Below are 25,760 nucleotides of genomic sequence, written 5' to 3' on the forward strand. Positions count from 1 at the left end.
TGCGTGTTACGCACTCCATCCAGGACGATTGTGTAGGCGGGGGTTTTGTATGTGTTGGTGGGTTGGGTCACAGTTCGGTTGATGGTAGTGGGCAATGTACGCATGCATCCAGTTGTCAATTCAGTCACTCATGTAGGTTGCACGGCGGCGGGGAATGTGTTTTCTACGGGGCGATTCTGTGGAGGTAGTTTGAAGTTGACATGGTAGATTCTTGATGTCGTGGCTACGTGCTTTGTGGATTCAGTTGATAGATAAGATGCGGTTTATGGTATCGATGGTTGTGGTTCCGGTTGTGCCATGTGTGCAATCGTACGTGTGAAGGGGGGTTGAATAGGTATGTTTGGTTTTTGATGTACGATTGCATCACGCGAGGAGGATCGGAGATGGTTGGTGTCAGAATTCGTGTTTGTAGGTGTTGCTGCTACTGCTATTCTGTGGAGTGTTGGGATGGTACATGTATACTGTGCTGAAAATGTGTTTTCGAAGGTACGCTTTCGCGTTGGTTGGGGAGAACGTATTTATTGTTCTTGTTACTGTCATTGTTATCATTGTCGTCATCGTCATCAAGTCCTATCGTTCTCATCGAACTTCGCGGACCAGAAGCCTCTGAAGTGTTTCTGCTCGCCGAGCTCGTTCAGTGTCTTGATTTCTACAGGCGTCAACTTGAACGTCGCGGCCCGCAGGTAATCGCTCAACCGCTGCTCCTTCGAGCTCGTCGTGATCGCCACGACGTCCTGGTCAATGCAATACCTTAAGCTGATCTCCCCCTCACTGACCGCATATTTCTTCGCCAGACTGGCCAAAAAGTCGTCCGCGGGCCCGGGCTTCGCCTTCGTCACCGCCGTCAACGGCCCATACGCCACCGTCGCGATCCCAAGCTCCTTATGCACGCCCAACAGCCCCTTATGCTGCAAGTACGGATGGAACTCTATCTGATTCACCGCCGGCACCACCTTCGCGGTCTTCACCAACGCCTTCAGGTCCACGGGCCGGAAATTCGACACGCCGATCGACCGCGCGAGGCCCTCCTTCTGCACCGCCTCCATCTGCGCCCAGGCGCCCTGGATATCCTCGTCGGTCTTCGCCGCGAAGGGTGAGTGGATGAGGTACAAGTCAACGTAATCGAGGCCGAGTTTCTTGAGGGATGCGCGCAAAGAGCCCGCGATGTCGGAGCGAGATGTGTCGGGCACTTTTGTGGTGACGAAGAGCTTGTCTCGTGCTACGCCGGATTCCTGGATGGCGATGCCGAGTTCGGGCTCGGTTTTGTACACTGTTTTGGGGTGTCAGTTTATATGTTTTCGCTGAGAAGGAGAGGAGGAAGAGAAACGTACTCTCGGCGCCATCAAGGTGCGTGTACCCGAGCTTTATGGCCGTCTTTACGCTGTCGATGACGGCCTGGTCGATCTTGGACTCCTCGCCCGTCTTGTACCATGCGGTTCCTGTGCCATAGGCCAGCATCGGCATCGAGGTGCCGTCGTTGAGCTTGAGGGCCGGGATTGGGGTGTGGATGTTCGCCATGGTTGGGTTGTGTGCTTTCGTTCCTGTCTTTGGGGAGTGGATTTATGAGTGGTTTGCGGGGGGTGGTCGGAACTATGTGAATGAGGGAGGATGGGTGGAGGTTGAATTGAGGGGTTCAGCTATTTAAGGTCAAGTAGAGTTCACCATGGATAATTGGAAAGTGCGAGTAAGTAGTGTCCCACAGAGCAATTGGCAATTGGATAGCTACAGTACATGGGGAAGTGGAAGGTGGCGGGTGGTGGGGGTGATGGTTCGTGAGCTTGCTATGCAATGACGACATTGGTTAGACACTTTAGATTCCTCGTATCTTGAATGGCTTCTGATAGACATCGGATAAGGATGGGAAGAGGAGTAAACAAAAAAGCAAATTAAAAGACGCCAGCGTTCCGTTTTCCGGTCAATTGATGGGGAGGGCTTGAAGTGGGTGCTGGCCGATTGACGCGTAAATGATGCGCTTATCGGCTAAGGCATACGAGAACTAGTAAAGCATCGTGCTATGGAGAGCTCTTTTGAGAGCAAATCGAGAATAAGGTCTACGCAAAAGGTTTATGAAAGTCAGTAGTACTTGGAGACTAGAAGACCTGGAAGTAAAGATAGTCCATGATATCTAATTATTTGGTAAATGGCCTGGTTAATTAAAAGAAAGATGAAATGTTAACTCGAGACGTTGGAAAATGTAGACGAAAGACCAGGGGTCCATGCATCACGTGATCTGAGGTTCGACCTTTACCTGCCCTCCCAAATCTTCGACTTATCAGCGCCTTCACCAACCTCAACACCGTCACTCGGTGTCGCAACCATTCGAATCCACCGCGCGAAGTCGCATCATCTCTCAGAATCAAGCGCCTTATTCCATTCCGGGAGTATCAACTCGCGCATTCACCCCACGGCTGAATCTACTACAGCCCGGCGCGCGCGGCTGCCGCGACTTTTTCCTCTCCCGTAGAAGTTGCGATATTCAGGGACGTAACATACACCACACACCGAAACTGCCACGGTGAACACCATCCTCCCCCATCATGCCTGGAGTTGTAGAGAAGAAGGGGAAGAAGTTGTCCAAGAACGCCTATCGCAGAGCGAAGAAGAAGGCGCAACGTGAGGTAAAGTTCCACCCGTATCCTTCCCACTCACATGTCGCGCTGACTCCCTCACAGGCAACGCCCGCAGCTTCGGAGACGGGCGAGTCTGAGAGCGAGGCCGAGTCCTCCATCTCCACAGAACAGGATGCTTCTTCCAATGGTACGGCTGCGACGAAACCTTCAGACCTATTGACCTTCGACGACCTCTCGAACGAGTTCGACTTCGACAACCCGCTGCTAGAGCAATACAAAAATGTGTTCATGAAATACAAGCAGCCAACGGAGGAAGAGGAGGCCAAGCAAGATGAAAAGCCAGCCATCTACTACGATGATGACGACGACGTGCAAGACGAGGAGGAGGAGGCTGAAACGGTACGCAAGATATCTAGGAAGGCCAGGAAGAAGGCAAATACTTTGTCAGTTGCCGAGCTCAAGGCAATAGTGAAGAGGCCTGAGCTGGTTGAATGGACCGATCCGTCATCCTCGAGCCCCGTGCTTCTGATGGAGATCAAGGGCGCAAAGAACATCATCCCCGTCCCGGGCCACTGGTCATTAAAGCGAGAGTATCTGTCTTCGAAACGAGGTATTGAGAAGCCTGCCTTCTCCCTGCCGAAATTCATCCAAGAGACGGGTATCTCTGAGATGAGAGACGCTCTTCTGGAGAAGCAAGCAGATATGACGATGAAACAGAAGCAACGGGAACGAGTGCAAGGAAAGACGGGTAAGATGGACATCGACTACCACAAACTCTACGACGCCTTCTTCCGCCGGCAGACGAAGCCCGAGATGACTCGTTACGGCGAAGTCTACTACGAGGGCAAGGAGTACGAGACCAACCTTAAGCACCTGCGACCCGGCGAATTGAGTGACGAGCTGAAGGACGCCCTCGCACTCGCCCCTGGCAACCCTCCTCCCTGGCTCATCAACCAACAGCGCTTTGGACTCCCACCATCGTATCCTCACCTCAAAGTGCCTGGCGTGAATGCCCCCATCCCGGCTGGAGCCAGCTGGGGCTACCAACCAGGACAATGGGGAAAGCCACCGACTGATGATAACGGCCGTCCATTGTTTGGTGGTGACCTCCACGGATTAACTGAACTACAGTTACAACAGCAACAGCTTCACCCCGGAGAACCCGTGGAGCGTGCACCCTGGGGAACATTGCGCGCCGATGGCGAGAGTGATGAAGAAAGTGAAGAGGAAGAAGACGAGGATGATGAGGGTGACGAGGAGGATGGCGACGAGGACTTGTCTGGCGCCCAGACCACTATGACATCGGCCTCTGGCATCCCGTCTGAGATCGGCGGCACGGAGAGTATTGGCGGCGAGTTCCAGTTGCGGAAGCAGCGTAAAGGTATCGAGACAGAAGAACCCCGTGGTCCGCCGCGCAGTGCAGGTCAAATCCTTCCGGAGAGAGACATTCAGTCTACTGGATTTTTCGGTGGCGAGCATGCGTACGACCTCGATGCCGCCCGCCGGGACACGTTCGGCCAAGATAAGAGAAAGAGAAAGGTCGGCGAAGTGGAGATGTCTGTGGACGTGGATGAATTGGAAAGGAACGATCGTTTGGATAAGGACGCTTTGAGGAAGCAGTACGAGGCTCAGCAAAAGGCGGAATCTTCGGGTCAGCTGCACAGCATTGATCAAGATGACCTCAGTGAGATGATCGCGGCTCAGAATAGGAAGAGGCAGAAGCTGGATGACGAGAAGCGTAGGAGGCGTTAAGATGTATACCAATTGGATGCGAATGGACACCGTATGGCATGGGATGGGATAGTTTGTAAGAATATGAGAACAGCAGGAGAAGTATCAAGGGGAGCTTCTGAGCTCTGCATCATACCGGGCGTTAAGGGCAATGCTCGAGCATATCCATGGGAAGAATAGGAGTAATGGCGGGGATTTGATGTCTTCCGAGAGCCAGGACCCGGCAAGCTTGCAAAGAATTCAATGGGAATCAAGATCATATGAACAGTGGAATCACGAATAGGATAGTGTGGTCTCCGAGTGACTTGCTGACATGGCTATCGAGAACGGTAAGACTAACAAGGCGCTGAAGACGCCGTCGAGACAGGAAGTATCCAAAGGATATGATAGTCACTGGATTAGGCCAGGAAACATTACGTTAGGACCTTCGAGACGCGAAACCGACGAAACACGCATTCCAATTTTGCACCATCATTACTACCTGCCGACGTGTTTACTAGCATCAAGATTGCCCGGCGAAGTCAAAAGATTGTCTGGGAGGGCTGTGTGATAGGCAGCGTTGCAATCCAGTCAACCATTCGACAGATCGCCGCCCTCACGTGATCGCAAAATCGCGTTTCGGCGCGCTTAGCTTTGAACGAACTTCACTTTTCTGCAACCACCAACACTATTACTTTCCGCACACTTAGCGATACCTTCTGGGCTCAATCTACGCCAGATACTGTCGTTAAAGTATCACTTCAGCTTAGCATAACGCATTTCATAATCTTCGGTCGTATCTTTAAGAAGCATCCATGGAAAGGGACAGAGACCGAGACCGAGATCGAGACCGGAGGTTTGCTGCACCCATTTCGTATGTCGAGCGAGCATGATTTGACCGCCTGCGCCGTACCTTGAGGTGGTCTTTTTCAATCCTGGTTCTAATTCTTTGTTAGAGATGACAGATACTCCAACACCTACCGTCCTCGTTCCCCGATCCCTCGTGGCGACAGCTACCGCGCTGGTCGTTCACCTCCCCGAGGCCGTGGCGTATTAGCTGCCGATACATATACTCCAGGCGGGAGACCTCCAAGGCCCAGGAGCCGTTCTCCAGGTTTCCGACGTCGTTCACGGAGTCCTAGGCGGGACGACGACCGATGGAGAGCAAGGCCTCGATCACCACCACGACGACCATACTCTCCTCCTCCTCGACGTGACGACTATAGAAGTGACCGTGGACGTTCCCCCAGGAGGGATGGATATGACTCGTATACACGATCGCCGCGAGTGCGCGACCGCTCCCTACCACCAAGAGATCCTTCGCCAGCTAGAAGTCGTGGAATGCGCTCGCCCCTCCGTCCCAGCAGATATGACGAGCCGCGCTCCCGCGCTCACAGGTAAAGTCGAAACACCTTTTAACAATCTTCTTTGACTCATTCCCATATAGCCCCTACCGCCGGTACTCTCCTCCACGCGATACTCGTGATACTCGCGACACTCGAGACAATCGTGACATCCGTGACACTCGGGATTCTCGTGATGTTCGCGACGCCCGTGACTCTCGAGACCCTCGCGACTATCGTCGAAGATCACCTTCCCCACCGAGACGTGAGCGACAAGACCCATATACTGCAGATACTTGGAGGCGAAGGTCACCATCACCGGCCAGACCATTCCAGTCCAACGATGTCTCCGGACGGGAATCTGCAGCTACCTCACGACGATCATCTCCACCTCCGGTCCATCCTAGCAGGATAGCGATCATACCTGACGAAAGGCCCATCCGAGAGCCTGTTTCCGCGCCCCGCTCTCCACTTCCAATCCGAGAACGAGATGATCGAGAGCGTGACCGAGAGTACGATAGGGATCGGGATTTTGCCCGGGATCGTGAGCGAGAGCGCGAGCGCGAGAGAACACGCGAGAGGTCTCCTCCTCGCATCCGTGATGCCCCACCTACTGGCCCTCGTAGTGATCGGGAATTTGCGCCACCTTCAGGACCTTCGGCGACCAGGAACGGAGACAGTAACTTTCCACGAGCGCCGCCGACTGGACCTGCCAACCGCGGATATACTGCACCTGCTCAATCGCCCCCAGTTGGACCCTCGAATACCGCCCCTCAACCTCCTGCTTTTCCACGCGCTGGTAATCCTATTTTGGCTGCTCCTACTCGGCCGTCAGGTCGCGGTCGTGGAGGTTTTGGATACGATGCGCCTCGTGACTTTGCTCCTAGACGTGGTTCTGCGCACTGGGGTGGTCGAGGAGGTGGTGGCGGCTTCTACGGTGGTCCGCCCTCTGGACCTCGAGGAGCTCCTAGTGGACCTGGCGGTGGATCTGGTCCAAGTCCTGGGCCTGGTGCTGGCCCTGGCACTAGCCCGGCTTCTGCTTCTTTCAATGCTCCCTTCCGCGGATCGACAAATAGTACCTCGACGACTTATCCACGCACCCAACGGTTCCGTGACCATCTCTCTGATCTGCCGAAGGAGATTCCGGGAGGGCAAAAGGCACCTGACTTGTATGACCACAGCAAGATCAACAAACTAGAAGACGAAGCACGTAGGTTGAGGGAGATGATCGAAGCGAAGGAGGCAATCAAGCGGCAACGTCTGAAGGAGTGGGACGGACTAGAGAAGGACGCGAACAATGCAGCCTTGAGAGCCGACCTTGCTGAACAGCAACTGAGATCTTTGAACGGAGAGGGCGAAGTTGGCGGAGCTGCTTTCTAGTGAGGAGCAGATTTGTAAGAGACTTCGACATTGACCATGACATTTCTGGGGAGTTTTGACCGGCGGTGAGATACTTCTGGTTAATTTGCATTAATGGGGCACTGGATGGGACGCACTTGCATGGCGAAATCATAGATTGGAAGTTATTGGTCGAGATCTGTACGATACCACAGTATGCAAACTTGGACATTAACAATATGTTTAAAGGTTCACATGTGAGGACTTATTACATGGATTGTGAACGGTCACGATGAGATACTAGGAACGAATACTAATAAGGGACTAGAGATCACATTGTGTTCTATATACTTCATTCTGTGGCAGCATACTTCGAATACGATGGGTATAGGATACAACAAACGAATGACTATAATACAGACCCCTAAAACTACACTATACACTAAAACGAACTGATTACTAGCAATGAAAGAGGGTATCAAATCAAGACGCGTAAGGAAAAATGACAGGACTCCCGAGCAACCACACCCTCCACCACCTAGACATCTGCCTTCGGGGTTGCCTGCGTTCCTTTGACCTCGAATTCCGATTGTGCCGTCACAGACGCGTTCCTGTTCCCATCTGCCTGCTTGGTCTGCTTGAAGAAATACTTCCCAATATACCCCCTCCTTCCCCACAGCCTGAAAGGATCTAAGACACCCTCAAGCACACTCCTCTTATTCTGCTTCTTCTCCCTCCTCAACCTCTCCAACTCCTCATCACTCATCTCCCAAAACCGACTCTTCTCATCCCTCCCAACAATCATGCCATACACATCGAACGGATCAAACACCGTAACAATCCACGGCCTATCATCCGCCCACCCAGGCCCCCTCCTCTCCGTAACCCCATCCCTATCCAAAAACACCGAATTCGACCTCGGCAGCCTCTTCCCAGGATGCCACACATTCAACAGCACAGTGTTAATCCACATGATGATCGCCTCGAAGATCCAAAAGAAAACCTCGTTCTTATAAATCGCCGAGTCCCACCCCATAATATACTCCACCAACCTATAAATACACCTGATCGTAATGATCATTGCACTCGCGTACAGCACGTACAACACGATCGCGAGGTCCTTGCTCAAAACACCTGCACGCTTGGCGCGGAATTGGAATATGACGGCAAGGACCCCGAAGGCGCCGAAAAGGGCGGCTTGTAGGCATAGACTTGCCGTCACGAGGTGGCTTCCGATCTCGCGCTCCTTCTGGCTGCGGCTGCTGTCCGCCATGCGCCATGCGCCCTGGCCGATCAGGATCTCGCACACGGCGTCGAGACCGACGAAGGTGGTGGCGACGCGGCCTGGGTGCAGGGGGGAGAGGTAAGGGATGTAGTAGAGGATTCGGGAGAGGATGATGTAGTTTATGAGGGCGTAGACTGGAGGCCCCGACATGATGAGGATGACGGCGGTGATGAGGTAGGTTAGGGAGTCTGGGTGGTAGGCGGCGACTAGGCGGATGGCGAAGCCGGCGGTCATGAGGAGGGCGGCCCAGGGGAGGAAGAGGGTTGTTCGCCATGAGTGGTGTTTGCTGGGGATGGTGTTAGTGGGATGTGTTGATTGATATATGGCACTGATCGATGGGGAAATGGCAAAAGAGAGAAAGGTACAAGGCAGGAAGAAGTCTGATTGATGGAGAAGAATAGAATAGAATGTATGATACGGGACGAAGTAGGGAAAGAAGGGATCCGTACATTGTCTGATATGTATGTATGACTCCACTGATCAAGAAGAGTACTATGAAGACAATAGGAGCAGCTTTGTTTGGTGCATAGTACCAAACGCTGCCGGGTGCTACACCAATGAATTAGATATGATAAGTCCAGGTAGAATGGTAGCACATACAGTAATCTCCCATGCCCATCTTGACGACTCAAGAAGATATGATGCCTATGATTTAGGAGTTGTGATATGGAAAAGATATGATGTTAGATGTCTCCAAGCATTGCCCGAGTAAGAGACTCTTATACAAAGCTGAGAAGCCTAAGGCATACGCATGTATCCAATGCGCAACGAATCAGGCGTACAGTTCTAATCTAGGTAGTGTGGCGTCTATAAGACTATGAGCAATAATGATACATCACAGGGCGCGATCAGAGCAATTAAATGGCGATGAGAGATTTTGGAATGAGTGAATTCTAAATGGGAAACATTGAGCTATTAAGGCTGTAGAACCCGCAATGCGAAGAATGCGAGGTAAGGCTGCATAGGCGCGTGAGAGCGATGTGCCACAAACAGGGACTGTAAGGCGTATTCGCTTGAAAGAGCCGGGGATGAGGCGCATTATGATAGGGGCAATGGGATCGTATACACATCCTATCATCACGAAAGAAATGTTGACCGGTTTTCCGGTCAGTGGAGGCTTGGACGACGTTAGAGATTAGCTGGGAGAGCGAACAGAGAGAGGTTTGGTGCTAAGACAAAAGCGTATTAGCCGATACTGCTCTCTGAGAAGCGGTGTCGAACCACGTGCATAGTGCATACCTACATTCACGACCATCCCATCGCTTACGTGCTTTGCAACAGACAGAAGCCTTCTTTTTTTATTCTATTCCTTGGAGATCTTAATATCGGGGCACGTGTTTCATGAGCGTGGCGGGAAATGGTGCACCAGGCTTGGGTGCCGTAGATGATGCTCGTAAGCAGCGGCCTATTGAATCCAGTGTGATGGATGGTTCATCGACCTCAAAGGTCACGGGTAAGGCCCCTACATCAACGTAACCAAGTATAGATGCTCAATATGTGTTCTAGTCGAGTATCATGATCCTTCAGGTGTATTTCCGTTGGTCCAGGAACAACTCACAGCTCGCTTTCCACTCCGCAACCTCCATTGGAAATCACCAAATCGCCCCTTAAGATCTATCGACTCGTTGCATGTGGACCTTGTTCCTAGCAGCGACTCTGTACATATCTCTGGGGTGACTTCTCCTGGATTGACGGTTCCAGATGCTCAGGGATCCAATGCTACTACGAGTGCCGAAATCTTTAGGGCGCCTCCAAAGGAAAGGCGACATCAAATCCCCGGACTCCGTCGAACGCCATATCTGAAGGTTTACCTGTTACGATGTGATGACTCTGATTCGTACAAATCAACAGCGCGGAAGCAATTAAGGGAGTGGGTCAAGGCTCACACGCCTCCATCGCAAAGCAGCTCTTCCAAGGATCTGGAAAATCACGATGCATTTGAATGGATGATCATCCACATCGTAGTTCCCGACACTCCTGCAGCAAGTCAACCTCGCGGGTCAGCCTCGTCTAGTAGTACTGCAGGTGAGAAAGAGAAGTCGCGATGGACCCGCGGTACGACAACCATCCTCGAGAAGATCCGGGCCGATTTCAATGTGTCTTCCAAGTCGGCGCCAGATCGTGTAGCGCAGATCAGACTGCAGAAGGATGTGGTCCCGCCGCATATGCTTCCGCAGGCCTCTGCGGTCTCGACGCCTCCTATCAGCGAAAGTCCCCAGGAACAAGATAGAGCCTGGACTGATGTCATTGTGAAATTCAAAACCCTGATCCTACTCTCTTTTGACTTGAGAGTGAGTCAATACGAAGAAGACATCAGGGAAAAGGATTCGCAGAGAGTGCTTCCGGGCTGGAACTTTTGCACATTCTTCATACTCAAAGAAGGTCTTGCGAGAGGCTTCGAGAGCGTGGGACTGGTCGAGGATGCCCTGCTCGGCTACGATGAGCTTTCAGTAGGCCTGGATGCTATTGTACGTGAACAGGCCAAGTCGGGTGATGAGACGTATGGTGGCGTTATACCAAGCTACTCCGAGGACCTTTATGCAAAGGCAGCGGAGATTCTGAAGCGTTCACAGAGGGATGATGGGGGACGAAAGGAACCCCAATCTCATATTCACGACTCGAAGCCTCTAGACGCAAACAAGAAGAATTATCGAGATCTGATTCTAGCAAACAACATATCTATCTTCGACTTCCGTTGCTACATATTCGCCCGACAAGCAGCCCTGCTCTTACGTCTAGGAAATGCCCATTCTTCCCGATCAGACCTGGCAGCTAAGGTGCATCCTAGGCCTCCTAACGTCCGGCGCTCAACCGATGATGTCAATATGGGGACCAAATCGGCTGCTCAGTCTGATGTGTCTGAGGATCTATATTCCTTAGCTGAAGTGTGCTCCCGCGCTCTCAACTTCATCACCTTTGCAGGTCGGCTGTTGAGAGCCGATCTTCACAACGGTGCCAAAACCCACGACACGAAGTTTCCCGAGCAGCTAGTTGAAAACATCGTACGCTCATGGACGTATGCCTCCTTGCAGCAAATCTTGGAGGACACTGCAACCTCTTCCCTGCCAATTTCGAAAATGATAATCGAGACCGGCACGGGCTCTTCGGACAAGATGCAACCTTTTGGGGGTCACAACAAAGAGCAGAAATTGAGTCTTGCTGAGCCAAAAACCATGATACACCCGGCTCGAAAATCATCGTTAAACAATGGTCGCTCCGCGTCGACAGAGCCACCATATGCCGCATCAACGTCTTCTGCCCAGGTGGTATATGCCGATGGACAATATCAAGACCGTCCAGTTCCCGGCCAGGACCCGAATGCCCAAGCGGTAAAGTCGGGACAGCAGGACTTGGCTGGCAACAGAGCTCAACTGTATGTTGTTCAGAGGCGTATCTTGGAGAACATAGGGAAGGCATTAGGGTGGACTATAGGTTGGGCCGCAATTCTCGAGGACGACCTAGATTCGAAGGAACTCAGCGATGTCGACCTGGACAAAGAGGATTCTGAATCCGACGAGGACGATGAAGAAGATACTGGTGCCGTTGCCAAATCCAAAGCCCCTGAGGTCACAAGCCCGACCGTTGGTCTCGCTGCTGCTGCTATTGTAAGCGCCGTATCATCTCTGGAGAACTTCCACCGCTACTATGAAACGTTGAGCGATTTGATCGTCAAACACTACATGGCTGCTGGTCAAGCCAAGGCGGGCGAAAGCATATTGGGCGATCTTGCTGCCCTTCGATTCAAACTCGGCGACTACGCAGCGGCGTCGATGTACTTTGGCCGTATGGCGTCTTCGTTCAGGGAGACAAGGTGGAACCTTGTGGAAAGTACGATGCTTAAGATGCACGCAGAATGTCTTAAGAAGCTGAACCGTAAGGACGAGTACGTGAGGAAACTGCTTGACCTGTTGGCCAAGTCGGCAGCGAATGCGAAAAGCCTACGCTCCTCATTCAGGCGGACTAGCGCCGGTCCTGGGACGCATTCTGCGAATCACTGGCTGGACGATGACAAGGTGAACACCACTGGCATTCTTCGGGAACTCATCGACTTCTCCGAACAGCTACCGTACGATGTTACGGTCCCTATGCTCGATTACTTCAGCGACATATCTGTGGAACCTTACGTCAAGCACTTTGAAGACAAGGATGGCTTCCAGCTTCGCGTTTCTTTCAGACATCTTTTGGAAGATCAAGTCACGGTCCAAAAGGTCAGGATAAGATTGGTGGGCGCCAGTACCGAGCAAGGAAAGGAGATTTGGCTCGAAAGCGATGGCCCCTTTGAGGTTAAGAAGGGGTTGTGCCATTTGTGGCTCAGTTCCAACGTGAGTGTATAGGGAATATCATATCATCTTGAGACTGACATTTCCCAGGTAAACACAACCGGTCCGTACTTATTCGACAAAATCGTACTGGAGGCCAAGCGGATTATCGTCACCCACGAGCCTCTCAAGCTGGACGAACAAAAGGATTCTCTAGGCATCATTATGTCGCCATCTATCAAATCGCTCAAGGCTGCACGGAAGTCTCGAATCCTATGCTTTCCGCGGTCTGAGTCCTTCCAAGCTCGGCTGTACTTGTCACATTTTATACACATTGATCGACAGAAGTCCATCGAAATCGAGTGTTCTAGTGGATGGAACGACATTGAGATGGCAGAGGTTAGACTCAGGTCGGCATCTGCTGGCCTCAGGCTACGGACGGCTAATGCCACTGTGATAGCAGGCGATGCAACGATCGAGGAGCAAACAAAACCAGGGATTATCAAAATTTCTGGTCTGGAGTCCAATTCGAAGGCTGTTCTTCAGATACCATATGACTTGGAGATCGTGCTACCTGAGCTTTCAGTCAAGGTCGAGATCGAGTATAAGACTGAAAAGGGTCAATTTCAATACCAATCGCCCTTCACCATCCCTATCGATCTTCCGCTAGACGTTAACGTCCATGACCACTTCAAGAGCGGTTCGCTTTACTCGAAGTTCAACATCAAGACAGCAAACCAGGTTCCATTGTTCATCCATGACGTCAAACTGGAGGGGTCTGAGGAGTACGAAGTACGTTCGCCGAGAAGGCCGGACGAAATGGTCAAGGTCTTTCCGAGACAGCCATTGGCGATTACCTACAAAGTGACGAAGAAAGAAGTTCTAGCATCTCAACGACGACAAAGCCGGCCGGGAAATGCTGGAAGCCTTTCGCTGTCTGTGGTGTACCGCTGTTTGAACGAAGATGTGCTTGAACGGGCTCGAGAACTCTTCGCCAATGACGCAAACGCTGGTCAAGTGCGACAGATTGCTCCTCTTCTCATTGCAACGTTCGTGGAAAGACTACAGCACCGTGTACTTCCGCAGCAGTATGAGAAAATTGCTTTACTGGATAAGGTTGACCTGGGATCGTTTGAAGCACAGGATTGGGCTGAATGCATTGAAACCGTGCCACCGCCACGACGCGAAGATACTCTGAAGTGGCTGCAGGATTGGCATCAGGTGAGCATCTTTTATATATCTTGAAGTTATCGGACTACTGACATCATTGCAGACTAACAAGACTATCCTGTTGCATTCGCCAGCGGGATCTGATCCTCAGCCTGCCAATGTTGCGCCTCAATCACCCCGTCTTCCTCGACAAATCATAATATCTGTTGCCATACCCCAAACGCATATTGTTCACACAGTATCTCTTACCCCTGTATCTGCAGAGCAACCTTCGCCCTATGCAACAACAATCGCAGAAGTAGGACAGCCATTCTTGACGCACCTCAGGATCAAGCACACCCGGAAATGGGGCTCACCAGAGAGCCTCACCTCGCTCGCCAACCTCAAAAGTCCCACTGACCCCATCGAGTTCGTCTACGCCATCGAAGCCAATCCTGAGATCTGGCTGGTCGCGGGCCAGCGCAGGGCACACCTCACGGTAAGAGAGAACGAGGAATTCAAAACACCAATCATGTTAGTTCCTCTCAAGGCGGGTCACACCATGATGCCGAATATAGAAATCAGGGCCAGGATACCGCCCAGGGCGGATCCAAAGGATGAACCGGAGGAGCAGCTGAACTGCGAGACGGATTACTTGAGCTATGGGGAGAGTGTGATGATTGTGCCGAATGTGAGGAGTAGTACTGTGGGCATTGGCGATTTAAGCTCTCCGAAGAGCACTGTGTGGCTCGAGTCCGAAGCTAGATGATTGCAATGTATAGAAAGGAATCCTGCACAATCTTTGATGTAGTGACTATTTTGGCTGCGTTGTAAATAGAAATCAATGAATACGGACCCTGAGCTGAGCATAAACACATGCTTCGTTTGTAAAGGTTTAGCGTGTGGAGTTTAGCGCGTGTGCGGCACCAGAAGCCAATCAGACATTGTGTTGGTGCACTCCCGCGAGCATGCATTATTTTGTTTAATTTATTTATTATTTCGCGTTCACTAGTCGAGCCAAGCCATCGTCACCTCCCATCATCTAGTCCGACTTCCATTCCCCCTCAAAACAAACGACAACAACAACAGACGACCAACGCCGCATTCCAGAGGGGGCCATTGGATAATTCGACACCTCACCCCTCGCCTACTCCGGTAGTGTGGATCCATCGAGAAAATTCCTGATCCATACACACCCTTGCCATTTCTACGCTAGGGCGCTTGCCGCTACGTAGTTACTGACATGGCCGACGATGACCGCCCTTTCACTCCACGCCGGAGCCGATTCCAGGAGGGCACGATGAACTCGATGAACAGCATACACCCGCCGCCCGAGGAGCTCTGGGTGGAACTGGGTATCGAGGACATAATCAGGAGAGCGAACGAAGACAGCCAGAGGGCTAATCCTCGTAAACGATCCGCACCGGACTCGAGTACCGACGATGGGGATGTTGTCACCGCCATCACCACGTCAGAGTCTTCGCAGAGCCTGCAATCGAACCACCAAAACATCTTCGAGCGGTTCTCTCGAGCTGCGTCGTCCTTCTTCCGCGGGAATGGATTCAGCACCCTAGGAAAGCGGAAAGCAGGCGAAAGAGATGCCGTAAAGGAGGCATCGTCCCTGAAGAAGGCCTCCTCGGCGGAGAGGGAGCTGCTCAAGGTGGCAGACAAGGAAAACATAAACACACCGGCCCGGGAGAGCAGAAAGGAGGAGTACGAGCGCGCATACGCCGAGGCCAAGGAGAAAGGGTTGCTCCCCAAGCCGCAGGTGTTCGTACGACCTCGTGCTACCCCACGTGGTACACCGCGTCCTGGTGAGTTCTCGATTAGGATCTGCAGACCAATGGTCTGTGTTCGAATGAATAGATATGCTAATCGAGTGAAACAGCTTCCGCCCGTAAAGAGAACAGCAATGGCCCCGAGACTCCCATGCCAGCATCGACGCTCCGCGCCTCAGCGAGCAAGAAAGACCTAGCCAAGCAAGTGAAACTGTCGAAACGGGTCTCCGACCTGGAGCAAAAGCTCGCAGTCGCCCGCAAACAGCTCCACGATGCCATTGGCGAGCCCATGCCAACCCTGCCAACCCTGCCTCCCACGCCGAACACTGCAACAACATCACGATCGCAGAAGATCTTCACGCCCGTCCCCGTCCCAGTCGACACACCATCGACAGCACCAATCAAGGAGAACCTGGACTCAGAAGACAACTCATCATCCGCAGCAGCAACGACCACCGACTCCGGAAGCGTATATGCCGCCGCTGCTCCTGCCCCAAAACGCACCCCCAGCTCAGCAGGCAAGATCGTGAAGAAGCGCAAGGCGAGCACCAGCCACGGCTACGACTCGAGCGGGGAGTATAGGCCCATCCCCACAGAATCAGACTACGACGAGTCGGACCTGTCCGAGAAGAAGACGCCCAACAAGCGTCGGCGCAACCGCGGAGGGGGCCGCTTGACGAAGAAGCGGTCGGGCGTCAAACCGCGGCAGCAGCAGGATAGCGACGTCGTCATGGCTGATGGCAGCGACGGAGCAGCAGCAGGCGACGTGGACGACAGGAGCAGAGAGAGCAGCGTCGTGATGATCGTGCCCGACGGCGTCGTTGTCCCACCAATTCCATCCATTCCCAAGGATGTGCAGGGCAAGAGAGCGCAGATCAAGGAGACAGACGGCTTTGGCGGGTATGGCCATGAGATCTTTTGAGTATGCTCATCCTACGCTTGGTCAGTATCTTCGTCGTTGGATTCCCGACCTTCCTCCCTATCACCGTATCATTCCTGTTCGCCAGACCCATCACCTAAAACCACAGAACCCTCTTCCTATTCCGCTAAAAAATCCTTTCGTCGTTCACCCATTCATCCATTCAAGCGAGCGAGCAACCTCCATTAAAAACGAGCAAAGGCGTCTGTTTGATTCTGGGGTCGTCTCTCTCTAGGAGACCTTTCTTTCTATTTCATTTCTGGTGTTTTGTTTTAACGTTACCGTTTGACGAAAGACATGACTCTCTCATGACCTACAAACTGTTCTCTTTCTTGGCGCATTCCTGCTTCGTTGAGGTGCATAGCCTACCTAGTATATATTTACCTCTTCGAAACAATAATACTGATACCGATACCGACCACTCAGATGTTGAACGATGATGTTATCATGGTGATTATCTCCTAGGTTGCAGGGGCGTATACCTGCATCGCAGACTTACCCCGTCACGTGCCCGCCTGACACAATCGAAATCTACTGTATGATTCGACTTACCCCAGAGGCACATCTACAAACCACCGCATGATTGGACACTCTTCCGAAGGCGCGTCGAGGGGTAGAAAACGCGTCCTCCCAGCTCAAGCCTCACACCTTACACCTCACACCTCGCACTTTACTCTTCACGCCCGACACCTCTCACTTCACACCTTGCATCTTATGCTCTATGGTATCATTTTAACTGAAAGTTTGATGCTCAATTTGACTTGTGTGAAAGGACAAGATACACAGCAGCCGTGTTCTGCGCATTAATTCGCCAGACATCTTCGAGCAAGATTCACTCCCACAGCGCAAGCATCTATATCTTTCTTAGTATTCAAACATTATTGACAATAATAGCTCCGAATACACGCACTCCGATCCCACATCTTCCCTCGACAATAATACCATGCTCGGCTTAAGGTAGGTGATCATCTCCATCCAACTGCACCTGCAAATAGGCTAGTCCTGGGGAGGAGGAAATATTGGTCAAATACAATCGTGGACAGAGATAGTCGTTCTAGGCCGTGTGAATCAAATCCACGCCTTGCGAATACTCGGCCTCTGCAAGTAGCAGGGAGCTCGGCCTGTCCGCTGGCACTCATAACCGTTGGGTGTCGGCTTCGAGAGCCTCCCCTGCCAGACGTTGCGGAGTCTACTAGACCTTTGATCTACGTATTCATTTTTTTTTTTTACATTTGGGGATGATGGGACTGACTTTGATAGTGGTGAGGGGCGAAACAGCACGGAGAACACGACACGTCGGTCAAATGCTGGAAATGGTCCTGGGAATTCGTTTGCTGGCTATGGGTTCTGGGTTGCTATACTTATTACTGGACTTGGTGTTCTCTATGCGTTATCTGGATTCGTCGGAGGATTTGTCGGAGGATTTGTTGCTTGCCTTGCACTTGCTTGCCTTGCACTACTTACTTTTGGGGGTTCGTCTACGATGCCCACGATGCCCACGATGCCCACGATCAGTTTCACAATCAGTTTCAATGGGCAAGGCATGTTACTAGATAGCCCTAGGGTCCAACCGCCGGAGGAGGGATCACGGAGCCATAGCAATCATTTTTCTCCCGCTATCAGCGAAGACAGCAGCACAATGCAACCCAACCATCTAAATACAATGCCCGTAAACCCTCATGACAACAACACTGTCTCTAATAACCGCGTTGAGGAGAATAAGTCGTCGAGAAGGGGCAAAGAGAAGCACAGGGGATGCTGGACAAGAGGAAGGACGAGTGCGTAGAGGTACGAAAGTCAGCAAAGAGGTGAAAAATTCTATCAAAAGTAGGATGAGGAGGACAAAACTGAGGAGGACGAAATCGAGGAGGAAAAAATTGAGGACGAGGCGAGGAGGAAATTGACGAGGAAAGAATCGAGGACGAAATTGACGTTGCGGACATGAAGAAATTGGAAAAGAACAAACTCGGAGCAAGAATGAAAGATGGACGAAGAGCCATGGGAGGGTGGAGACATGCGGAGGATGATGGACGTTTGTGGGGATTTTTTTAGAAGTACTGGTTGATCGAGGGAGTTAAATGAGAGAGGGGAGAGCAAAGAAAAGATAGACAAAGTATGCCAAAAAAAGGAATGCAATTCACGAGTTCATGATGTCACTTCTTCTTCAAGCAAACTTGGGGCCAGTATAACTCGTGATTCGTTGATGGCAGAGGAATAGCATTTACCTTGCCTACATCGTAGATATTTACCGCATGTTCACATGTTTTGCAGTGAGCTTCTCAGGCAAGGCATACTCGATTGACGAGCACGTCACATGTGTACATCAACCATTGCCACGCAACGAAAGTTCCCCCAACATTCATGCATACCCCCATTCACCCACGCCCAAACCTTGCTCGTAAGAGAACTTTTTGACATCCTTGTGTTAGTAACTTCACGGACGGTTGTAGAAAGGCGGGGAATTTTTGTTGAAATTCTCTATGATCATTGATTGATCGCACAGATGGGATGCCTATTCCCGTACATCTGGGGACTGGGGACTGGGACTGTAAACTAAACTGAACACTCGACTACCGACCAACACGCAAAAGTCCCTTGCGAGCTAGACAACCCTTTATTTTCTGTCCTTTTGGCTGTCCGTCTGGTTTTGATGTTGGTAACAGTGTTGGTGGTAGCTGTTCGACAAACAAGGAGTCCACTTTCACTTCCTCCTTCTGCCTTAGTACAAGAGATTCCCTTCCTTTGTTTCCGATGTCCCACGCCCCGTCCAATTCTGACTTATTTTCCCTCGTTAAACTCCGACGCTCAAAGATGCTGGTATGTAATTGTACAAATGTGAAGTATGCTCGCTCGCTCGCTCAATCGCGCTGACGATGGTGTCGAAGCGGGTGAGTGTTCGCCGAGACGAACGGATGCGAAGAATTGGGGTATATCAACCGTCCGTGGGGAGTGCCTCGCTGACACTGCCGTCGCGGGGAATGTAGTGGACGCCTGCGTTCTCGGCCGCGACGACGATGTCGTCGGGGAGCTGTTTGTTTGTGTTAGTGTTTGATTAAGTGATACCCTGCGTTCTGGGGAAGAGAAGTACATACCACGCCCTCAACTTGGATCGCGTACACGCCAGGAACATAGCCCTCCAAGCGCTGATACCTCGCGACCCAGCTCCTGCTCGTGTCGCTGACGGTCAACAGGCCCTCGAAGACCTGGGAAGTGCAGTCGGCGATGGCATCCGGGTTTCCAGTGAGCTCGAGGAAGGGCTCACAATTAGGGCAGCCGGACTGGAGGAACTGGGCGTTGGTACGGACTATGCTGCAAACCATGCAGGCGCGCATGTTGCGCTGCTGGCTGGGTGGGATGTAGGCCATTGTTGAGTTCGTTTGGGTATTCGGATGTTCCCTTTGAGGTTGAGGTTGAGGTTGAAGTTGGACCGGTTGTTGATTGGTGTCGTGAGATGGCAGGACAGTGGAGGTAGATGAAAGCGCGGGTGACTGACTAGGTTGCCTTGGTTAGGTGAGTGTCAGTATGTTCGTGGAGTGAAGTGATGGCAAGATGGCAGATGTGATTCTTATGAAGTGAATCGAGAGTTGCCCTACCTTTGGGATTTGGGGACCCGCTTCTTTCTATTGGCGTCCCGATTGGCTGGTTTAGGCTCCGGGCTTGGCGATTTAGCAGACGGATTGGTGGTGATATTCCCCTGCTTAGTTGAAGAATCTATGGTTGGAGCCTCTTTCTTGGGAATGCTGAGATTATTATTGTCAATATTCCCGTTCCCATCGTCTTCGAGGTCCTTGAAGAGAAGTGCAAGGTCACGAGCCCTTTGTTGGGAGGTCTTCCCATTATTGTCCGTGGTATTGGTATTGTTGGTGGGAGCGGGAGGAATTGACGATGATTCGCGGGCGCGGTTCCGGGCGCCAGTCACAGTAGTAGTAGTTGTACCATTATTACCATTTCCATTGTTGCCAGTAATAGTACCAGCACGAGTACGAGTAGTGCCAGTAACTGTATTACCACTTCCAGCAGTTTGACCTCGAGGGCGAGAAGGAGCAGAATTCGTCAATTCATTCTGCTTCTTCTTTTGCCCACGCTTCTTTGGAGCGTAGTCCTCCTCTCCATTATCACTAGCTTCGTGGGAGTAGTCGTCGCTTTCGCCGACCAAAGTATCACTGCCACTGTCACTGATGAAGGCGTTGCTGCTACTGCTACTGTCTGTCGTGTAGAAGTACTTTTCCTTCTTCTTGACGACGGCAGTTCCTCGCCTAGGCATGATGGCGATATCAGCGATTTCACAATTTAGCAATTTATAGAGACGACGACGACTATTTTCTGCCACTTGAATGCGGGCCGATGCCAAAGGAGGATTCCCTCGACGGGGGACGGGCGGCGGTGGTTGGCTGAGGTTGAAGGCGGTGAGGGTGGGATTGGCGGAAATGCTCGATCCAACCAACTATCACACCCGAATGAACTCAATAATTCTAGAAGGAGGTTAATCAACAGATTTAAAATCGGATATCTGTTTTGATGGGAAAGACAGACTTGTGGAAATTATTGGAGCTGTAAGTTGTTGTTTGGTGGGGTTGTGTTGTTTTGGGAGAGGGAAAGAGAGAGGTGAGTGAGGCAGCGCTCATAAACAGCCAGTTGCTCTGGCGCTGGGGGAATCGTCCATCCCATCTTGCCTGCCTGCCTGCCTACCCTCATCTCATAAGGCTGGCTAGGTAACAACTCCAAATAACCTTTTTGCTCATCTCTGATTCTATCTTGTTCTTTATTCTCTCGTTCTCATCCTCATCATTGTCATCGTTCTGTTTCCTTGCTGTGTGTCTCTTCTTTTGTCCCGTTACAAGCCAACCGCCACCTCCGCTGCCGCCGCCGCCGCCGCTGAATGCCCTGCCACTGCCACTGCCAGCCAGCCTGCCCTGCCCTGCCTTACCCGCCCTCTCCTAGCCTTAAGTCTTAACTGACATCAGTGCATTATTGCTTGCTATTCTTTTTTTTCTGACCTCTGGAACACCAACCCTTACTCACTTACCTCCCTACCCAGGTATCCCCACACACGCACACGCTCATTTCATCATGGGAAACCCCCAGGAAGAAGCCACTCAGCTCAAGAATAAAGGCAATGAGGCCTTCAAGAGCCAGGATTGGCCCACCGCCGTCGAGTTCTACACAAAAGCCATCGAGGTGTATGACAAGGAGCCGTCGTTTTTCACAAATCGTGCCCAGGTCCGTCGTTTAACCCCCCTCCTCCCTCGGTATCCCACCACACGCGACAACCCCACTCACCACTTTTCCGCTGCTATATAGGCAAACATCAAGCTAGAAGCATACGGGTACGCTGTAGCTGATGCAGACAAAGCAATCGAGCTCGATCCAAACAATGTAAAGGTATGTACGGTCGGACAACGGGCATTGCTGTTCTTGTCCTCGATCGAAATAGCTACTAGTTATGTACTCGCGGCTAACCACGCAATGTCTCAGGCATACTACCGTCGCGCGTCCGCCAACACCGCCATCCTGCACCACCGTGAAGCCATCCGCGATTGGAAGCTCGTCGTCAAGAAGGCTCCAAACGATGCAATCGCAAAGCTCCGCCTCGCCGAGTGCGAGAAGATCGTCAAGCGGGATGCATTCCTCAAGGCCATCGAGGTCGAGGATGCACCGTCCGCAGCCGAGGGACTCGACATCGAAAACATGATCTTGGAACAAAACTACGACGGTGCCAAACTAGGAAGCGAAATGACCCTCGAATTCATCGAGGACATGATCGACCGCTTCAAGAATGGAAAGAAGCTCGCGAAGAAATACGTCTTCCAGATCCTCGTCTCCGTCATGGAACTGATTAAGAAGGAGCCCACCATGGTGGAGGTCGACATCGAGGAAGGCGAGGAGATCACCGTCTGCGGAGACACCCACGGTCAATTCTTCGATCTCATGGAGATCTTCCGGCTGGCCGGTAAGCCCTCGGAGAAGCACTTCTTCCTCTTCAATGGTGATTTTGTCGATCGTGGCTCGTGGTCGACCGAGATTGCGCTCTTGCTCTATGCTTACAAGATGCTGTACCCTAACAAGTTCTTCTTGAACCGCGGAAACCACGAGACGGACGACATGAACAGGATGTACGGTTTCGAGGGCGAGTGCCGTGCCAAGTACACCGAGCGCGTCTTCAAGCTCTTCTCGGAATCGTTCTCTGCGCTCCCATTGGCGACATTGATTGGCAAGAAATACTTTGTGCTCCACGGTGGACTCTTCTCGGATGACAAGATCACATTGGACGACGTGAGGAAGCTGGACCGCTTTAAGCAACGCCAACCCGGACAGGCGGGTCTGATGATGGAAATGCTCTGGACCGACCCACAGACGGCACCAGGCCGAGGACCCTCGAAGCGTGGTGTTGGTCTCCAGTTCGGTCCCGACGTCACGAAGCGATTCTGCGAGAACAACGGTCTCGAGGCTATCATCCGGTCGCACGAGGTGCGAATGGAGGGTTACGAGGTGGAACACGACGGCCGCTGCATCACAGTCTTCTCTGCGCCCCATTACTGCGACAGCACGGGCAACAAGGGCGCTTTTATCAAGATCGGACCGGAGTACAAGCTCAACTTCACCAAGTTCGACGCAGTGCCCCATCCCAACATCAAGCCCATGGCATACGCTTCAAACGGACTTGCGGGGATGCTGTAAGAAGATACCAATGCTTTATTCGGGATAGGATGGGAAGGGTTCGGATGATTTGGTCTGATCTACAGCGATGCATACTTTGGTGTTCATTGGCGCAAAGCATATCAAGAGTTTGGTGATGTTCGCTAGGTATTTGGAAATCTGATGAATAAATATTTGTTTGGGAGTAACGGGGTCGTGGGGGGGAGGTCCGGACGTGTATATTATTAACTAGATGTTTCTTCGCTACCTACGATTTCCACCAGCCAGCGAGCCGCCGCGTCGTGGTTACGTTGCCTTACGTTAGACCTGTTCTCGAGATTTAGGGATTGAATCGAATCGAGATCGGACCAAATATACATGTATCAGATCACACCAATCGTTCCAACGTTCTGGCGTCGGCATTAACATCAGTTCCCTGCTTGAAATACCACCCTTGCGACGAACAATAGCCATCAGAACATGATAAATGCAAAGCCAAGCCCCCGACAAAGGCATGAAATGCGCTGGTGGATGCACTTCTTTGTATTCCCCGTGTACCTACGCCATCATACCTACAATGTCCCATCCCATCCCATCCCATCCCATCCCCGCTACGAAACCCATCCCGCCCCTAACCCCCATTCGGCAAAAGAACAACAACCCTGGCCAAACGGATGCGCCATGCCAACATAATAACCATCACAATAACCAGATTCTTTCCCGTCTCACCGGGCATCCATTCAATCGCGATTCGCATCCCATACCATACCCTACCCCACCACTCACACAACCCCACGCAATCGCCCAGCGAACAGTCGTCCTCCTCCCATATCCTCTCTCTCTCTCTCTTTCACTCTCCTTCCCTCATCCCGTCATCCATCAGCGATGTAACCTCCCACCAAGGACACAAACCAAAAACAACACACACAATGTCACCATACCAACACCTCTTCTCCACCAACGCCGTCCTAAACGTCTGGCGCAACCTCCGCAGCCCCTCCAGCGCCCGCGGCGGCGACGCCAGCGACCTCCTCCTCACCTTCCAGTACCACCCGGACGACGTGCACGTGCGGCGCAATGCGGGGCGGTTCCCCGGCGACGTGAGCGGGAAGAGCGGCGCGGTCGTCGAGGCGAGCAATGAGGATGCGCAGGGAAGATTGAGGAGCGAGGGCGTCGTCGCGGGCGGAGCGGAGGTAGGCAGCAGGAGTATAGGGTTCGTGGTGCCGTGGAGGAGCATGCAGGCGCAGAAGAGGGAGCTGCGGGAGAAGGAGAAGGAGTTGGCGGAGGCGTTGGTCGTGTTGGCGGGGGAGGTCGCGTTTACTGGTAAGTTGGAGTTGAGAGTGTCGTTGCGACGGTGGAATGAAAATCGAGACTGACGTACATACAGACCTCTCCGAGTCCCTGCAAACTTCGCTATCAACGAACCCACTCATACAGATCCGACATCTATGCGCCGGCCTCTCGCGCCAGCTCTCGAAGATCGAACTCCAGATGGCGGACAATGCGCCGTACTGCCGGGGCAAGAACCTCTACACGGGCGGGGAGATCGCGCGCAAGTTCCTGCCTCCGATACAGCTTCTCTTCAACCAGCGACCCGTCCCGCAGCGCATGATATTCGAGCTTCTCATGGAGGTCAAGGACTCGGTGTACGCAGGGATGGCAGACTGCGCGCCCGAGGTCCTGGAGTGGGAACTAAACAACTTCACGACCTTCGAAGAGCTCGACGAACTCATCGTCCGCGCGCTGCTCCCCCCGCCGCCATCGCAACGAAAACAACGACGGGACGTCTCGCCCTCGCCCTCCACCCTCCTCGAAGACTCCCACCCGGGCAAGGAAACCAAGCACCAGGGCGACGAGGACATCACACCCAACACATCCCGCCCCCGGCGCCGCCTCCTCCTCACGCCCCTCACACCCACCCTCTCCCCTGCCCCTCAAACCTCCTGGCTCCTCTCCGACCCCGACGAAGCCCTCTACGCCCTCGAATCCCTCGAAGCCACCTCCGCCGCCATGCTCGCCCTCCCCGTCCCAACATCAGACTTCCTCGCCAAGTCCATCCTGACCCTGCGCCGGCTCCTCCCGCGCCGCACGCTCGCCGACGCGGCGGCGAGGAGGAAGAAGAGGAAGGGCAGGTGTGGCGAGTACGCGCGGTGCATGAAGTGGGCGGGTGCGCAGTGGAGGGCGGAGGGGGGTTGTGGGAGGGGTTGTAGGGACGAGGATGAGGTTGGGGAGGAGGGGCTGCCGAGTTGGCATCGGGGGAGTAGGCACTTTGAGAAGGTGGGGGAGTTTGTTTTGACGGGTGGGTGATTTGAGGGATGTGTTGTCTTCGTCTTTTTTTCTCCTGGTTTGTTGGTTTTACTGACTGTGATAATGGCATGTAGTATGATGGGCCTCCTTTTTTCTTTTGTTTAGATACCCTGGGTTCGGCTTCCCTTTTTATCTCTTCTGATTCATTTTATCTTTCTATCTTTATCTTATCTTTTCTTCTGTAGTAGTGCTGTATGACGAGGAGGAGGAGAGAAAGGAGCAAAAGAGCGAGAAATCTTATGCCCTACCTCATCTGTCCAGAGTTCTTCAATTGAAATGCGAACATATACATTCCCTCTCCGTTGCCTTTCCACCCCCATTGAATCAGTTGATGCTTCACCTCAGTGGATGGGAGATACGGGGTTGGGATGTACAGGTGGGTATAGATATGACGTCTATCTTCATTGCTTTTTGATGTTTCCTTCATATGTCGTGTGTATGTTCGTGACGTTGCTGTACGATTCTG

The 25,760-nt window shown here is 52.3% G+C and overlaps 11 protein-coding genes across 11 annotated transcripts; 6 read left to right on the top strand and 5 right to left on the bottom strand.

The window, feature by feature from the left end:
- Positions 1 to 563: 563 nt before the first annotated feature.
- BU24DRAFT_462744 (aldo-keto reductase family 1 member C13) lies at positions 564 to 1,518 on the bottom strand (the record flags this gene model as incomplete). The annotated part of the gene is made up of 2 exons (XM_033532041.1): positions 564 to 1,270; positions 1,332 to 1,518. The coding sequence occupies 2 exons, from the start codon at positions 1,516 to 1,518 to the stop codon at positions 564 to 566; spliced, it is 894 nt and encodes a 297-aa protein (XP_033384945.1).
- A 1,019-nt stretch (positions 1,519 to 2,537) lies between these two features.
- Positions 2,538 to 4,322, top strand: BU24DRAFT_346790 (DUF382-domain-containing protein; the record flags this gene model as incomplete). Its single annotated transcript, XM_033523503.1, has 2 exons — positions 2,538 to 2,618; positions 2,673 to 4,322. The coding sequence occupies 2 exons, from the start codon at positions 2,538 to 2,540 to the stop codon at positions 4,320 to 4,322; spliced, it is 1,731 nt and encodes a 576-aa protein (XP_033384946.1).
- A 773-nt stretch (positions 4,323 to 5,095) lies between these two features.
- Positions 5,096 to 7,003, top strand: BU24DRAFT_409697 (uncharacterized protein; the record flags this gene model as incomplete). The annotated part of the gene is made up of 3 exons (XM_033525937.1): positions 5,096 to 5,154; positions 5,237 to 5,677; positions 5,728 to 7,003. The coding sequence occupies 3 exons, from the start codon at positions 5,096 to 5,098 to the stop codon at positions 7,001 to 7,003; spliced, it is 1,776 nt and encodes a 591-aa protein (XP_033384947.1).
- Positions 7,004 to 7,368: 365 nt separating this feature from the next.
- BU24DRAFT_391918 (uncharacterized protein) lies at positions 7,369 to 9,133 on the bottom strand. The gene is made up of 3 exons (XM_033525127.1): positions 8,847 to 9,133; positions 8,696 to 8,795; positions 7,369 to 8,532 (listed from the first exon to the last, which is right to left on the bottom strand). Exons 1-3 carry the CDS (start codon positions 8,863 to 8,865, stop codon positions 7,500 to 7,502), a joined length of 1,152 nt encoding a protein of 383 aa, XP_033384948.1. The 5' UTR covers positions 8,866 to 9,133; the 3' UTR covers positions 7,369 to 7,499.
- A 361-nt stretch (positions 9,134 to 9,494) lies between these two features.
- BU24DRAFT_370520 (TMEM1 family protein-like protein) lies at positions 9,495 to 14,510 on the top strand. The gene is made up of 4 exons (XM_033524433.1): positions 9,495 to 9,699; positions 9,753 to 12,568; positions 12,617 to 13,726; positions 13,779 to 14,510. The coding sequence occupies exons 1-4, from the start codon at positions 9,588 to 9,590 to the stop codon at positions 14,421 to 14,423; spliced, it is 4,683 nt and encodes a 1,560-aa protein (XP_033384949.1). The 5' UTR covers positions 9,495 to 9,587; the 3' UTR covers positions 14,424 to 14,510.
- Positions 14,511 to 14,687: 177 nt separating this feature from the next.
- On the top strand, positions 14,688 to 16,771 carry BU24DRAFT_422988 (uncharacterized protein). The gene is made up of 2 exons (XM_033528120.1): positions 14,688 to 15,468; positions 15,543 to 16,771. The coding sequence occupies exons 1-2, from the start codon at positions 14,898 to 14,900 to the stop codon at positions 16,352 to 16,354; spliced, it is 1,383 nt and encodes a 460-aa protein (XP_033384950.1). The 5' UTR covers positions 14,688 to 14,897; the 3' UTR covers positions 16,355 to 16,771.
- A 545-nt stretch (positions 16,772 to 17,316) lies between these two features.
- Positions 17,317 to 17,896, bottom strand: BU24DRAFT_409701 (uncharacterized protein; the record flags this gene model as incomplete). Its single annotated transcript, XM_033525938.1, has 2 exons — positions 17,317 to 17,556; positions 17,816 to 17,896. 2 exons carry the CDS (start codon positions 17,894 to 17,896, stop codon positions 17,317 to 17,319), a joined length of 321 nt encoding a protein of 106 aa, XP_033384951.1.
- An 80-nt stretch (positions 17,897 to 17,976) lies between these two features.
- Positions 17,977 to 18,525, bottom strand: BU24DRAFT_206580 (uncharacterized protein). The gene has a single exon (XM_033521880.1). The coding sequence runs from the start codon at positions 18,349 to 18,351 to the stop codon at positions 18,049 to 18,051; it is 303 nt and encodes a 100-aa protein (XP_033384952.1). The 5' UTR covers positions 18,352 to 18,525; the 3' UTR covers positions 17,977 to 18,048.
- A 492-nt stretch (positions 18,526 to 19,017) lies between these two features.
- BU24DRAFT_206723 (transcription initiation Spt4) lies at positions 19,018 to 19,896 on the bottom strand. The gene is made up of 3 exons (XM_033521881.1): positions 19,845 to 19,896; positions 19,444 to 19,747; positions 19,018 to 19,379 (listed from the first exon to the last, which is right to left on the bottom strand). Exons 2-3 carry the CDS (start codon positions 19,714 to 19,716, stop codon positions 19,284 to 19,286), a joined length of 369 nt encoding a protein of 122 aa, XP_033384953.1. The 5' UTR covers positions 19,717 to 19,747; positions 19,845 to 19,896; the 3' UTR covers positions 19,018 to 19,283.
- Positions 19,897 to 22,204: 2,308 nt separating this feature from the next.
- BU24DRAFT_433516 (MgPPT1, serine threonine phosphatase 2A catalytic sub-unit like protein) lies at positions 22,205 to 23,312 on the top strand (the record flags this gene model as incomplete). The annotated part of the gene is made up of 3 exons (XM_033529979.1): positions 22,205 to 22,966; positions 23,156 to 23,222; positions 23,272 to 23,312. The coding sequence occupies 3 exons, from the start codon at positions 22,205 to 22,207 to the stop codon at positions 23,310 to 23,312; spliced, it is 870 nt and encodes a 289-aa protein (XP_033384954.1).
- Positions 23,313 to 24,183: 871 nt separating this feature from the next.
- On the top strand, positions 24,184 to 25,696 carry BU24DRAFT_422994 (uncharacterized protein). The gene is made up of 2 exons (XM_033528121.1): positions 24,184 to 24,310; positions 24,375 to 25,696. The coding sequence occupies exons 1-2, from the start codon at positions 24,223 to 24,225 to the stop codon at positions 25,292 to 25,294; spliced, it is 1,008 nt and encodes a 335-aa protein (XP_033384955.1). The 5' UTR covers positions 24,184 to 24,222; the 3' UTR covers positions 25,295 to 25,696.
- Positions 25,697 to 25,760: the final 64 nt, after the last annotated feature.

This window comes from Aaosphaeria arxii, assembly GCF_010015735.1.
Source record: "Aaosphaeria arxii CBS 175.79 unplaced genomic scaffold BU24scaffold_4, whole genome shotgun sequence".
NCBI lineage: Eukaryota > Fungi > Ascomycota > Dothideomycetes > Pleosporales > Aaosphaeria > Aaosphaeria arxii.

What these genes read in the sequence shown, in the direction of transcription:
- BU24DRAFT_391918 (XM_033525127.1), bottom strand. An exon ending in ATACATACATATCAGACAAT is followed by an intron (nt 8,533 to 8,695) that starts GTACGGATCCCT and finishes CACCATCCCCAG; the next exon opens with CAAACACCACTCATGGCGAA.
- BU24DRAFT_370520 (XM_033524433.1), top strand. Translation starts at nt 9,588, where the DNA reads ATGAGCGTGGCGGGAAATGGTGCACCAGGCTTGGGTGCCGTAGATGAT. An exon ending in ATCGACCTCAAAGGTCACGG is followed by an intron (nt 9,700 to 9,752) that starts GTAAGGCCCCTA and finishes TATGTGTTCTAG; the next exon opens with TCGAGTATCATGATCCTTCA. An exon ending in ATTTGTGGCTCAGTTCCAAC is followed by an intron (nt 12,569 to 12,616) that starts GTGAGTGTATAG and finishes GACATTTCCCAG; the next exon opens with GTAAACACAACCGGTCCGTA.
- BU24DRAFT_422988 (XM_033528120.1), top strand. Translation starts at nt 14,898, where the DNA reads ATGGCCGACGATGACCGCCCTTTCACTCCACGCCGGAGCCGATTCCAG. An exon ending in ACGTGGTACACCGCGTCCTG is followed by an intron (nt 15,469 to 15,542) that starts GTGAGTTCTCGA and finishes CGAGTGAAACAG; the next exon opens with CTTCCGCCCGTAAAGAGAAC.
- BU24DRAFT_206580 (XM_033521880.1), bottom strand. Translation starts at nt 18,351, where the DNA reads ATGGCTCTTCGTCCATCTTTCATTCTTGCTCCGAGTTTGTTCTTTTCC.
- BU24DRAFT_206723 (XM_033521881.1), bottom strand. Translation starts at nt 19,716, where the DNA reads ATGGCCTACATCCCACCCAGCCAGCAGCGCAACATGCGCGCCTGCATG. An exon ending in CGATCCAAGTTGAGGGCGTG is followed by an intron (nt 19,380 to 19,443) that starts GTATGTACTTCT and finishes ACAAACAAACAG; the next exon opens with CTCCCCGACGACATCGTCGT.
- BU24DRAFT_422994 (XM_033528121.1), top strand. Translation starts at nt 24,223, where the DNA reads ATGCAGGCGCAGAAGAGGGAGCTGCGGGAGAAGGAGAAGGAGTTGGCG. An exon ending in GGGGGAGGTCGCGTTTACTG is followed by an intron (nt 24,311 to 24,374) that starts GTAAGTTGGAGT and finishes ACGTACATACAG; the next exon opens with ACCTCTCCGAGTCCCTGCAA.